Source organism: Apteryx mantelli, chromosome 3 (genome assembly GCF_036417845.1).
Source record: "Apteryx mantelli isolate bAptMan1 chromosome 3, bAptMan1.hap1, whole genome shotgun sequence".
Classification (NCBI taxonomy): domain Eukaryota; kingdom Metazoa; phylum Chordata; class Aves; order Apterygiformes; family Apterygidae; genus Apteryx; species Apteryx mantelli.
Window position 1 is genome coordinate 50,592,979 of NC_089980.1, and position 12,483 is coordinate 50,605,461.

At 38.7% G+C, this 12,483-nt stretch overlaps 1 protein-coding gene across 3 annotated transcripts in view; it reads left to right on the forward strand.

The window, feature by feature from the left end:
• PLD5 (phospholipase D family member 5) overlaps positions 1–12,483 on the forward strand; it is a 189,966-nt gene that overhangs the window by 33,162 nt on the left and 144,321 nt on the right. The window contains exon 1 of one of the 3 annotated variants that reach the window (XM_013943863.2): positions 3,141–3,210. The exons of the other annotated variants lie outside the window; for them this stretch is intronic. Coding sequence (XP_013799317.1) covers positions 3,208–3,210 — 3 coding nt within the window. The 5' untranslated portion in view covers positions 3,141–3,207. Of the gene's footprint in view, positions 1–3,140; positions 3,211–12,483 lie in introns of those variants that run through there. 3 annotated transcript variants of the gene reach the window in all.

The window sequence follows — 12,483 nt, forward strand, 5'->3', positions numbered from 1 at the left end:
GCATTTGAGAACTTTATCCTCATTTTAAACTGGCCTCTGGAGCATAGGGCATGGCAGTTAATCTACTGAGAGAGGGGGAAAGCCTGGCAATACATACTTACTCCTGCGTGAGAGGACTGTAAGCAGTCAGCACAGCATTAAGGTAAGGGTTTTAACTCAAACTCATGGAGATATGATTTCATCTTCTAAAGAGAGAAATTCCATAGACCTGTACAGAAAATTTAAGCTTCCCTTTGCTTGCGGGTCCTTTATAAGGTGAGGGTAAAGAAAGGATTTTTTTGTGGGTCACAGGAACTTTAAGGTTTGTCTAGATGGAAAAGTAGAGGTCAGCACTAAATATTTATAGCTATATCAGTATATAATTTTCCCCATGTGGGCACTCCTTTTTTGCAATGTGTATGTTGGAACATGTTTAAGGTAAACTGAAAAAGGTGCCCTTCTGAAGCAAGAGTGCTAATGCTAAAGTAAATCAATTAACTTGAATTTTTTTTATATACCTTTATAGTTGGTTGGTAATGCTTGTTTTGTATAGAAATATCTTTTAATTGAAGCTAGGAGATGATGTTTGCACTTGAATTTGGAAGGTGTATGTTCTAAATATGAGAAAACAGTGACAGAATTTGCTCTGAAAAACTGTGTATGCATTCAAATAATTCTGAACTCTTAAATAACAAAATGGAGACATCCTGGCATCCTTGACTGAAAGCCAGACTTGAAAACTGAGAGGTTTGCATTTATGCATCAGGCCATATCACCATGCTCCATACACATTTTGTTTAGAAACACACAGGATCAAGAGTTCATTGCATGTCTTCATATTCAGCATCCAATCAGTATTGCAACAAGTATCTTCTCTAAATATATAGATTTCAGAGTTTTCCCAAAAGAATCACAGGAAGGATGCCCATAGATTAGCAAGATGGCTGAAAATCTTCAGATGGAAAAAAATTTATTTAAAAAAACCAAGCCTCCCAAAGTGTGATTCATTGCAGCTGAATTCTTTCACAAAATCATCTGCTGAGTATCAGTGATACCCCAACAAAGTGAAGCCATTAACAGCCTGGCTCACACGGGTGCAAGAGCCGCTTGCTGCCACTGCCCATCAGAAGATGGAGCAGCGAACACTGCCCAGGACAGCTCCTGTGCCCCGTCCTCCCCTGCAACTGCTCAGGGCAAAGTCTCTGGCTTCCTGGTTAAATGGTGAAACCAATGCTTTATACTGCTTTCCTTTAACCTGTCAGCTATCTTGTATCCTGTTGTCCTTTCCTATTTTGACATTTTGTCTCTTGGTTTCTAAGAGCCTGTTTTTTCTGATTATTCCCTTCTCCCTCTTAATCATTCTTTCAATGCCTGTTTCAGAGGACTGTGCTTATTTCTACTCCATCTTGCTGTGTTTCATAAGGGCTTGAACGGTGGTCCCTTTCTCTTCTTTATTTACCCCAGATAATCTCATCTGCAAATGTAATTCAAATTCCATCTTTGTTATGAAGGCTTGCCAATACACTTCTTTATTCCAGACCTTTCTTCTTCAGCCAGAACTGGAGAGAGCTTTGTGTGAATATCTAGCTACTAGCTTAAGCTCAGCATGGCTAAACAGAGCTCCTGTAGATTCTCCTACTACTGCTTTCTTGTCACTCTGGAAAATGACCTAATCCTGTCATGGTGTCCATTACACAGGTATCATTTTTTACTTTGACTGTTCTCTATATTCTGGCCTCAAAAATAAATTTCAGTATTATTGATGTATAAGTCTTATTTCTCTATGTAATTTCAAAAATAAGGTCAATCCTGTTTGAACGAGCAACAAAACCTTCCATCCAGCTCTTACTCAGCTTGCACACTGATTAGTCCAGCATTCTTTTCTCTTGCCTTCTTCAAATCATTCTTGTGCTCTTACACTCATTCAGACAGATTCTGTGAAAATCATTATTGTAACCTGTTGCAAAGAGAAGATTGGAAAGGTATCGGCATCTTTTTGAAATTTCTTTTCTCTCCTTGAACTGAGCATGGTCTTAACTTTTATGGACCTTTAAAATCTCTCCTTCATTGGAGAAACATCAACTCTATCCTCTATCATCCTGTCACTAAAATTTTGGACACTCACTCTTGCACTCCCTCAGTGCAGTGATATGCCTCCTCCCTGAGAGCAACTCCTGGTACACATCTCCAAGGTAATCTCCTTATCCCCTTGATGACTCCTTCTTTAAAACTCCTTTATTGTGATGCCCAAAAGGCTTGGCAATAGTCAAGTTGTTGATATGTTGTTTTAAGTACCTATCAAACTAGCCAGTACTGCCTGACTGGTTCCTTCTGCCTCCCCTCTTACTATGTTGTTGGGTTGTGAGCTCCGTAGGGTCCAGGCCATCTTTGTTCTCCGTTTTGTAGCCCAGTAGCATTCTGGGGTGTCGCTGCTAATATTAAGGCTTTTCTAATATTAACTAAGTAATTAATGACAGTTACAGCATGGCAGAGCGGCTTTCTGTGTATGTATTTTTGAGGAGGGGGTGAGGGTTGAAATGTATAGCAGAAGTGCTGGTTAATCGTTTCGACACTTCAGAACTTTCCACCTCGTCTTCACTAGGACAAGATGTATGAAAAACACCCAACAAAGAGCAATCCCATTGCAAATAAAAGATGTTCTTTGCAAATCTGAAGGGGTATTTGGCTGCCTTGCAAAAACACTGTGTGTTTTGGCAAAGTTAGGAGCTTTGGCTTAGGAAGATCCATGTTTGGAATAACGGTGTGTTGCAAGTCAAGATTCAGGTATCTTGGCAGAGCTGTATGCGTGATCTGGCATGATGCCTGTCTGCACTGTGCCTAGCTGTAGCAAGTGCTAAAGTCCCTTGTGAACAATATATGAATATCATTTTGGAGAGGAAAAAAAAAAAAAAAGAGGAGGAGGGAAGAGGGAGCCAGGATTTATTTTAACATTTAGTGGATATAAAAAACAAGCATCAAGAAGAAAAATATTTTTATGAAGCATTCTCTGTGCAAATTCTGCAACTTTTTGTTGCAAACCTCTTTATCGCTTGGATTGGCTGATTTCCAAAGCATCAAGGCTAGGAATTGAAGGACTGAAATATAATCAGTGGTGATACATTTTAACCACATAAAACATTCTCTGCTTCCAAAGCCTCGGGTGTCTCTAGTAAGCAGTGCAACAGCTCCTTGCTCCTGGACTCCAGACGGGGGAAATATTGGATCAGAATGGTAAGAAGCTGTTTAGTTTTCACCAGATCTAGATTGATACTTTGAAAAGAATGTTTAAAAGCTGTTGATGAAATTAGTAGGGAGCAGTATTTAAACCAAATAACCAGTGTATAAGATACAATGGCATTATAAATGTTTTGTTGGAAGAGATCAGCTAAGCAAGTTGGTGACAAATATCTTTGGCATTGAACATGTTGTGCAGCTTATATAAAATCTTTTAAAATTTGAAAACACTGCTGACTGAAATTTGATGCAAAATATGAGTCTGCCTAATGGTTCCTTTGCACAGGAGGACAACTGCATTAGCTTTTATTATAATTTTGCATTAGTAACCACTGGCACAGATGTTATACATACGAATATAAATGAAAACCGATGCAGATTGCTTATGCAGGCTGTGTGTTTGTATGTTTTCTTTGCTTTTTAGGAAGAAACAGAGATGCTCTGTAGATGTTTTTGTGACTTTCAGAGAGCTGTAAAGACTTTATTTTTCTGGGTTTTCTCTCTGTGAAGACCTGTTAGTTACATTGTGTTTCTCTACTGTAATTGCTGGGTGGGATAAATAACCAAGTAAAACTTTTTTAGGACAGTGATTTTATTCTAAGTAGCAACATAAATATTCTATTAAAATAATAGAAGTAGATTATAAGAAACATAAATGTAAAATCTGAAATTATTGTAAATCAATACCAATGCTGTTAGTAGTTTAAACAATGCCTGGAGATGCAATAAAAACATTTATTAGCAGTTTTCTAGGTATTAAACATTTGGTGGGGGAAGGCAAATCTTGGGAGCATTTGCCGTGTGCATTACAGGCAAGACTCATTCTCAAGACTGGGCTTGATGCATATTTCAATAAGAAAAAACAATCTCCTGTATGGGAACACAGCCATTCATTTTAAGTGCATACCAGAGTCCAGGAGTGCATTGATTATGAAATTACAGTACATCAGGGTAAAAAGAAAACAAATTACTAAATAAGTCTGAAGAGAAGAGTATTGAAATATGCTTGCTTGACAGCCCAGCTGATGTGTGGGAAATTATTTTTGTGATTAAAATGGACGAGGAAAATTTTAGAAGAGCAACTATGGGAATTTGAAAAGTGTACAGCAGATGTGAAACTGTCTGATTTGGTATTTTTCTTTTTTTCTTATGTATTTATTGTTGCTCAGCAGTATGAAAATTAGAATGTAAGAACTAAAACTATCACTGATGCTTTTTGACCTTTTTCTATACTAAGCGGTTTCAGAGTGGCAAGAAATACAATACAGAAGCAAATTAAGAATCATGTAAATTAGTTATCTGGGGCCATATATTCCAGGTTATGACTGTAAACACAATTGATGCACTAAAGACTTATACTTTCCTTTTCAACATGCAACAGATTAGGAAATCTATAATTGATTGGAGATTAGGTTCTAAGCCTCTTAGAAGTTTTAGTGTGAATCTACAAATTGTGTTTTTTTTTTTTAAATTTATTTATTTTCTTGACCAAAAAAGCCCAATGTGTTGAGTATCCAGTAAATACTCCTATGATACTGAAGAGACTTCAATATAATGTTGTTTATTTTCAGAAAAGAATGTGCTCATAGTTGATAGTATCTTGTATCTAAATTTTGGTACAGGAAAACATTGGCGACAGGAGACCTGGCTGCTTTTTCCTATTGTAAACACTGAACTTAACAAATAATAAATGAGGCTATATAAACATTCCAGTTGTGTGATTCCCTAGTTCCTATATAAGTCAAATGTAGATGTGCTTCAATTATAGAAAATGAAGGAAAACGTATCCTTCTGGAAACAATAGCACGCACATATTTATGTGATATATTTGCTCTGGTAAAGTTTAAGCCAAAGTAAATTTGCCTTGTGTCCTGCTTGACATGGATTAATTAGATACCTTGGGAACTGACTGCACTAGTTATCTATTTCTTTTAGTTTTGATTGCCTGGACAAGGGTCTTGCTTATCTTGTTGAGGAGAAAAGCAACCCCTTTCCCACAGTGCCAAAAAAGAAGAACCCTTAGTAGTAACCACCCATATAACAAATGGCACAGCAAGTCCAAAAGGCAGTGTCTCTTACTTAGATTCTTAAAAAGATACACTTTCTTTCAGAATGCAAATTCTTAGTGGACTTACGGAGGTCACAGTTGCAAATTCTCAAATGCTTCAGATAACTCGGTTTATTTATTTCAAGTATTTTTTTCTATTAAGTCTAAGGAACAAAAGTAGTATTGCAAATCATGTACCAACCTTACTTGAAAAATTGGAAAGTTACTGCACTGCTAACTTCTAAGGAAGTATCATCTAGGATTAGTGCAGGAGACGCTGAGTGTGGCAAACTTTAAGTGTCTTGTTGCTAATGCAAAATTTAAAAAATTTACTCAACAGTTGGATGCAGCATTCATCCAATATATCTAGAAATGCATTTAGATTAAATATTTTTAATCTTGATGACTAAATAGAAGTGTGATAATCCTGAAGCCTGAAAATGTAATCCTCTATTTAGAGAGAATTACTATAAATATAAAAATGAGAAACTATGTATAGGGGAGGGAATAAGAAGAATGCAGCTTTGTGTCCACTATGAGCTTGGCTCAAGACTTGATCGTATCCTCAGGTTTTACAGTTCTGTTTTTTCTTTTGTTCTCCTGCCACTTCCTTGGCAAAAAATAGTATTTGTTCATTCAGGAGTGGCATTGCTGGCTCTCTTAATACTACTATTGAATAAGTATTGAAGGATTTAATCAAAAAGAAGGAATCTGATGCTCTGTTAATTATTTATTCAGGCTGAGATGGCTTTGAGCAGGAGGGTAGGACCAGATGATCTCCAGAGGTCTCCTGACTACTCTGCGATTCTGTGAAATACTACTTTGAGGGATATAGTGTAGAAGCAGTAGAACTTTGTGAAACCACGGATTGTGTATGTGTTTAGTAGTAACTTACATGCCTCAACCAGCTTTTGGTACGTTCTTGTTTAGGTGTTATGCCATAGCTGTGCGACAGGCTGTTCACCTCACCAGTAAGTCTGTGCACCATACATAAAGTGAAGTGCGCCCTTGCATGCCCATAAATGTTGTTTGTGAAGAAGAGGGAAAACTTACCTACTCTGACCTTTAATCAAAGCATAATGCTGAAATATCTCCCAGTATATAGTTGAGTGTATTCATAATAAAATGAGCTTGTGTTTTGCAATCTCAACATCCTTGTTTATGGAGCCTGGATACTTTCAGTGAACAAAATATGAAAGGAAGCAAAATTTATGCAAGGATTCCCAAACTGGGTTTTGGGGGGTTTGGGGGGTTTTTTTGGAAGCAGGTTTCCTTTTCATTTGTTACCAATACACTCTGTAGATGATGTTTTGCTCACTGAAGTCCATGCTTTAAACTTGCCATTACACTGGCAGTGCACCTTAAAAGGAGTTGCTCATAGGAAGCCATAAATAATTTGCTGTAGTTTACATAATGTATTAGCATGCCTGCTGCATCTGTGTTCAAGACAGGCTTTTATTCCTTCATCCATGTGACAGATAAAGAAACTATTGAAAAGGAGTGTTTTTAGTCTTCGTCTGTCCTGCTGGCTGGGATTCTTTTATCGAAAGTGAAGGTCCGGGAAAATGAAGGTGGGGAACAGGTCAGTCTGGTCTCTAGGTGAAATAATTAATTGGAGCAGCTTCCTGAGAAATAGAGCTAAAGTGAGAATATAGCTGGATAATATTTATTTTCCTGCCTCTGGTTAATGTTCATATTAGGACATTTGCAGTAACATTTTAAAATTCCAGGCCAAAATTCTGTTGTACATTTATCTTTTGACTGATCCTTTACTGCACATATCATCATGAAGTTTATGAGCAATTAAGAACAGTTACCCTAAAAAATTAGGGCTGAGACTCACTGTGGACCTTCTATATAAAAAATTTGGGATAAGACAAAAGGGTGCTAAGAACTTTGTACTCATGTGATAGTGTGCACATGTAGGAGGAACCAGTTATGAAGTTGTGTCCTGAAGGATACGTTTCTAGTGCTTGTGCAGGGGGTGTGTTGTGGTCCGAACTGAGGCTGGATCATGTGTGGCAGTAGGAAACACAGTGCACAGCTTGGCTGGATTTCCAGGCTTGCCCCAGTGCATAGAGCCATGATGTACCATGCCTAAAGGAAGTCTCCTGCACTTTAGTCTACTGTAAATCTCAGTTATTTAAAGAAAATGATCTTAACATGTCTAACAATGTTGTTGTATCACCTGAGGAGGCAGCTGCAGAGTCAGGCCTATTGTATCATCTGGTAATGAAGCGGAGAACTCAGAGGTGAGCGTTATCTACTCCCCATAAACTGTGCCAGGCATTGCAGCTCTCCTTTGCTCGCCAAGACGCACCTCAGGTGTATGGCTGAGGCTTTTGCATCCATGAAGATTTTGGAATGAGACTCGTAGGAGAGGGAATGTTGGCAGCCACTTTATTCAGCTGAAGAGGGTCGATAAATCTTGTGGTGAAAACCACTGCACTTCTGTTTCTAGTCCCATAGTAGGATGGCTTTTCTAGTAGTCATGGCCTTAATTCAGTAGTGCTAACCTTTTGGGTAGGTCAGAGACATTCAGAGACCACATGTTGCAAGCCTTTCTCCCCTTATGATGGGTTGTGGCCTTCATCACATGACTTCAATGTGATTGTCCTCCCAGTCATGGGATAGGAGATGTGTGTCAGGCTGCCAGGCTAGGGGCCGCTGACACGGCCCTTCCTACGTGTGGGCATAAATATATCCAGTAACAGGGGGAACCTTGCATTTTGGCCATACAGTGATCAAAATGATGTTTGGTCATGCGGTGATTAAGGCTGAAGATTAATTTAGGAAAAATGGCAAGAGGAAGGATGCTGTAGGACTGCACCTCTGACTTAACTTCTTCCCTGGCAATCCTTTTGTTCCGGTCCTTCCTGTTCAGAACAGAGAATCTGTGCAACGTGATACAGATTTCATCAGCATTAATTCTTGAGAGAAAGCTACTGAAGATTTGGAAGGATACATACTTGATTTGGCCCAGACCTGCCATCTGAACCACTGGGTCCTGAATAACCAAAGAGCTATTAATCAGGCTTCTGATTCATTCAAGTAAGAAGGGGAAAGATTTTGCATTGAAACCAAAATTTAGGTCAGAAAAAAAGAAGTGTTTCTCCTCTTTTCTTTCTTTTCATTGGAGAAATGGAAGGGACTGATTTTGGAGAATGCTGAAAAACTCCATGATGAGAAGCTCCCACAAGTAAATTAGGCTTTGTTAGATTCTTTTCTTACTACACAAAACTTGTATGTACTACTGTTAATTTTCTCATTTTTCTTTTTTTTAGGATTGTCTAAAGTGATAGGAATGTTAAAAAGAATCCTGTTTTCTGCCAGCGTTCATTTCGCTGTTACGGAGAATCAGCTACAAGAGCAGCACTTCTGTTTAATAATTCTTTTACTACAGCATAGGTAGGGAGAAAATTGGTTTCCTTGCACATGCACAGCATGAGAAAACGGGTTCTGTGTGATGGATGAATACAATGAACTGGGGATGCCACAGGCAGAATATATTTGGGTCTTTGCTAGCATCTGTTTGCTTCAAAAGTGATCATGAAATGATTCTGAAAAAGCTGATAGTTAGCTGTTTCCTCTCAGTGTGCTTGGGGCTGACTGTGGACTGCATATCCTCTGTCCATTCGCACCAGCTGTGGTGCTGTGGCCAGTGGGTGATGGGGAGTCCCCCTCTTTTCCAGCTGCACCTCATGTGTAGTTTCTGTTTCAAAGTCATCCATGTATTTGTCATCCAAAGCCAATGGCTCAGGTTGAGCTCCCAACAAGTTGCAGAAGAGCTTGGGAGATTTAGTCTTGGAAGAATCTTTTGTCTTAGTGATTCTGGTGGATTTGAGGGTTTTAGAGTAAAAGTTGGCGGGTAATTGTTTTATTGCTAGGTACAGGGAATGAGATGGATATTATTTGGGTTAAGTATTTGGAAGGAAAAAAAATACTGGAAAACTTGGTAGTTACGGATGTAGTTGGGGATGGATCAAGAACACCTGCTCTAGGGTGACAGCTGTTGGTTCCTCTGATGCTGGCAATAACAGGGTTTACAGTGTGCACAGTTGCAGAAAACCATTGTTTGTTCTTGCCTTTAAAAAATAAAACACAATCAAGTTGCCTTCGTAGGATTAATACTGATATCCCTGTACCAAGTGTGTATTTTGGTGTTTAATTTTACTTAAGGAGCGATACTGCAGTCTAATAGGACACATGCATGTATAGTTAAGCAATTGGAAAAAGTAAATAAATTTAACAGCGTATCAGGAAAAATGTGGTTGTAGAACTGCTTGAAGTGGTGGCAAATGCAAACAAACTAACTAAAGATACTATTTTGATGCCAGAGAACATGCAATTTGATTGTGTTATAAAAGGAAATTTGCTATGTGATATTTTAGAATTTATACACATATGACTTTGCATTACATTAATGTATATAGTCTCTCTTTTTTTTGCTTATATGTCACCAAGTTCTCCAAACGCTATAACTCTCTATAAATTTACTAATTAGGTTGGCTTCACTGTTGATTAGGGTCCCTTTCTAATAAAAGGAAAATTTAAAAATATTTGTAGAAGAATCTGAAGGGTGAATAAAGGTTGAAAGACTGCTAATGCACATTGGTGTAAAGTGACCTTAATAGTATTACTATTTGTAGCAGCCTTATGGATTCTCTAGTGCAAGCTTATGAAAGCAGTCGCATTTGCTGCGGATCACTTTAACAGTCCAAAAAGAGTGAAATCCCCCCTGTGACCTGTGTTAGGTACTGGTGGGGGAGCACATACAATATATGCTTCCAGTCAGTGATGGAGAGGGAGTAGAAGCATTATTCAGGGACAGTATGATTAAATGCTTGTATGTAAAAGATACCTGAATGATGCTGCTTGAGAAATCACTTAATAGAAATGGATTATTATAGGGAAAAAAAATACTTCTCTGGAATGAGAGCAAATTTTATTAATTTACCAGTCATGTAGAGGTTTTCAGGGTAGTTTGTTTCCTACTCGTAAAGCAGTATTGTTTATAATAATTTTTGTATCTTCAGAAAGGAATTTTAGATCAAACTGTGTTTTGGCATATACTACTGGAATATTAACACAGAGCTAGTACAGACCACTATTGTCAAGGTATGTTTCATAGATGAAAATTAAGTTGCTTTTTGCAGAAGTAAGGGAACTATCAAAACTTTCCAAAGTCACAGGTTTTCCTGTCCGCTAAACTTTAGAGTGTATAGGTGGTTGCTGCTGTTATCTGACCACACCCGTGTTTCTGTAAAAGTGTCCAAAAAAAGGTGACAACATAAATTCACCCCCGGCTAAACACTCTCCTGCTTAGAAAGTCCAGAAGTGACTCAGACACCAGAACTGAAAACAGAGTAAGGCAGTTTCTTAGGGCTAAATCTTACAAGTGCTTGCTTAGGGGGTATGGCATTACGACTTTCCTGGGGTTAATCACACGGAAGCTCAGGATGGCTGAGGATGCCCAGGGCATTGGCCCAGGCTGGGAAATGCTGAGCGGGGGTCCCCTGGTCTGTGCTCACCCCCTGCCTCCTTCCCCCATGCCCTGCCCTTCCCCACCTCCTGCCACTCATGAATATTTTGCTTTGCTGAGAGATTGCTATGCAACGTTTTGCTTGCACGCCTGGCTGAAGAAGGGCAATGGGAAATATGGCGAAAATGAATTCACACAGCAGTTTATTCTGGGAAGGTTTCATAGGAGCTATCAAATGGCTTTGCTCAACTATTACTTAAACAAAAACACCCAACAGTGCAATTCATGTCATGGTAACTGAGAATTGGAGTTAACCCATTGTTCTCTCTTTTAGGCTCTGATTTTGCTTTATTGTAAAAGTTGCTACTAAGAATTACATTGGATTATTGCAGTTGTCTTTGCCTGTGCTATACTGAGACATATTAACTGGAGTTTTACATACAGTTGAATATTGCAGGTTTCATTATGAGCTCCAACAGCAAACTGAGTGTTTGAAAGGCCTGTTTCAATGTTATAAATGTAACTAAAAATGAAAAATGAAATTGGAATGGCATGAAAATACATAAGTATTGAAGCTGTTTGAGAGCCTAAGGAAGCCTCCGTTCAGTAAGAGCAGAGAATGCTAAATAGGCCCTGAATTTGATCAAAGTTTTCCATTTTGGTGTTAGAAGTGTGACTCCCAGTTATACTAAGGCCCCTTTATAGTCCTCAGTAGTGACATGTAAGGATATAGATAATTCACTTTCCTTTACATCATTTTTGCAGTGTAAGGCGGTTTAATGAGACTTTTAACAAAATCAGAGTTTTTCACTTCAATTACCTGCTAGACTATAATGGTCTTTGTTTCTTCACAATCATTTATTGCGTTCAGGGATTCAGAGGTGCCGTACACAGTAAGTGTGGGTAGGTGTCACCCCCAGTCACCCTGTACTGGGGGACCAGAGACAAGGCAGAGGGGTCCCTTGCTGTGTCACCCCTTGGCCCCCCAACGTGGGCACACACACACACACTCACGGTATTTCTCTCCCCTTCAGTTTTACAGCTTCATTAATGAATATGAGGGCTTCAGCTCCCAGTTCTGCTTTAGGTTTTGGCATTAAGTTTTGCACAGAAAACAGGGCAGAGATTTTGACCTAAATGGCATCATAGCAATCGGAGGAAGGGGAGAGTAGATCAGTTTGTATTAATTTCGGAGAGAAATCCCGACTGAAGCTGTGGAGGTGAGTTTCTGTCAGGTTTAAGAGCATTCATAACCACAACCTACATGATTCTCTGTTTTCTTTCAAGTAGCTGCTGCTGTTTTAATGGGCAAAGTGAAACCTACAGCTCAATATGGCAAACTTGCAGAATCTAGATAGGGAAATCCTATCCTGAGCTCAAATGTGTCTCTTATTTTTAGTAGTTGCATGTGTATTTTCTGTTGAGTATCTGATCTCAGGCTATGTTTTGTACATGTGTGTGTATTTTTAAATTAAAAGCATTACTTCTGAACATAGTGTTCTCTAGGGAGGTGGTTGCGGGGCATGGAAAACCATGCTTTGTTTTAAATTTTTACTACCTTTAGGGCCTGATGCTTGCTGGGCCGCAATGAGGAGCATCTCATTTATTGTGTTATAAACACTCTTCTATCTTAAATTCAAAAATAGTGGTTTCCTGGAGGAGGCTTGGAATGTACACTGATGTACCTGACAGTTAATTAAAATTCAGCGTTGTTTGTTCTTGCTTAAATTAGTGGAGAAAA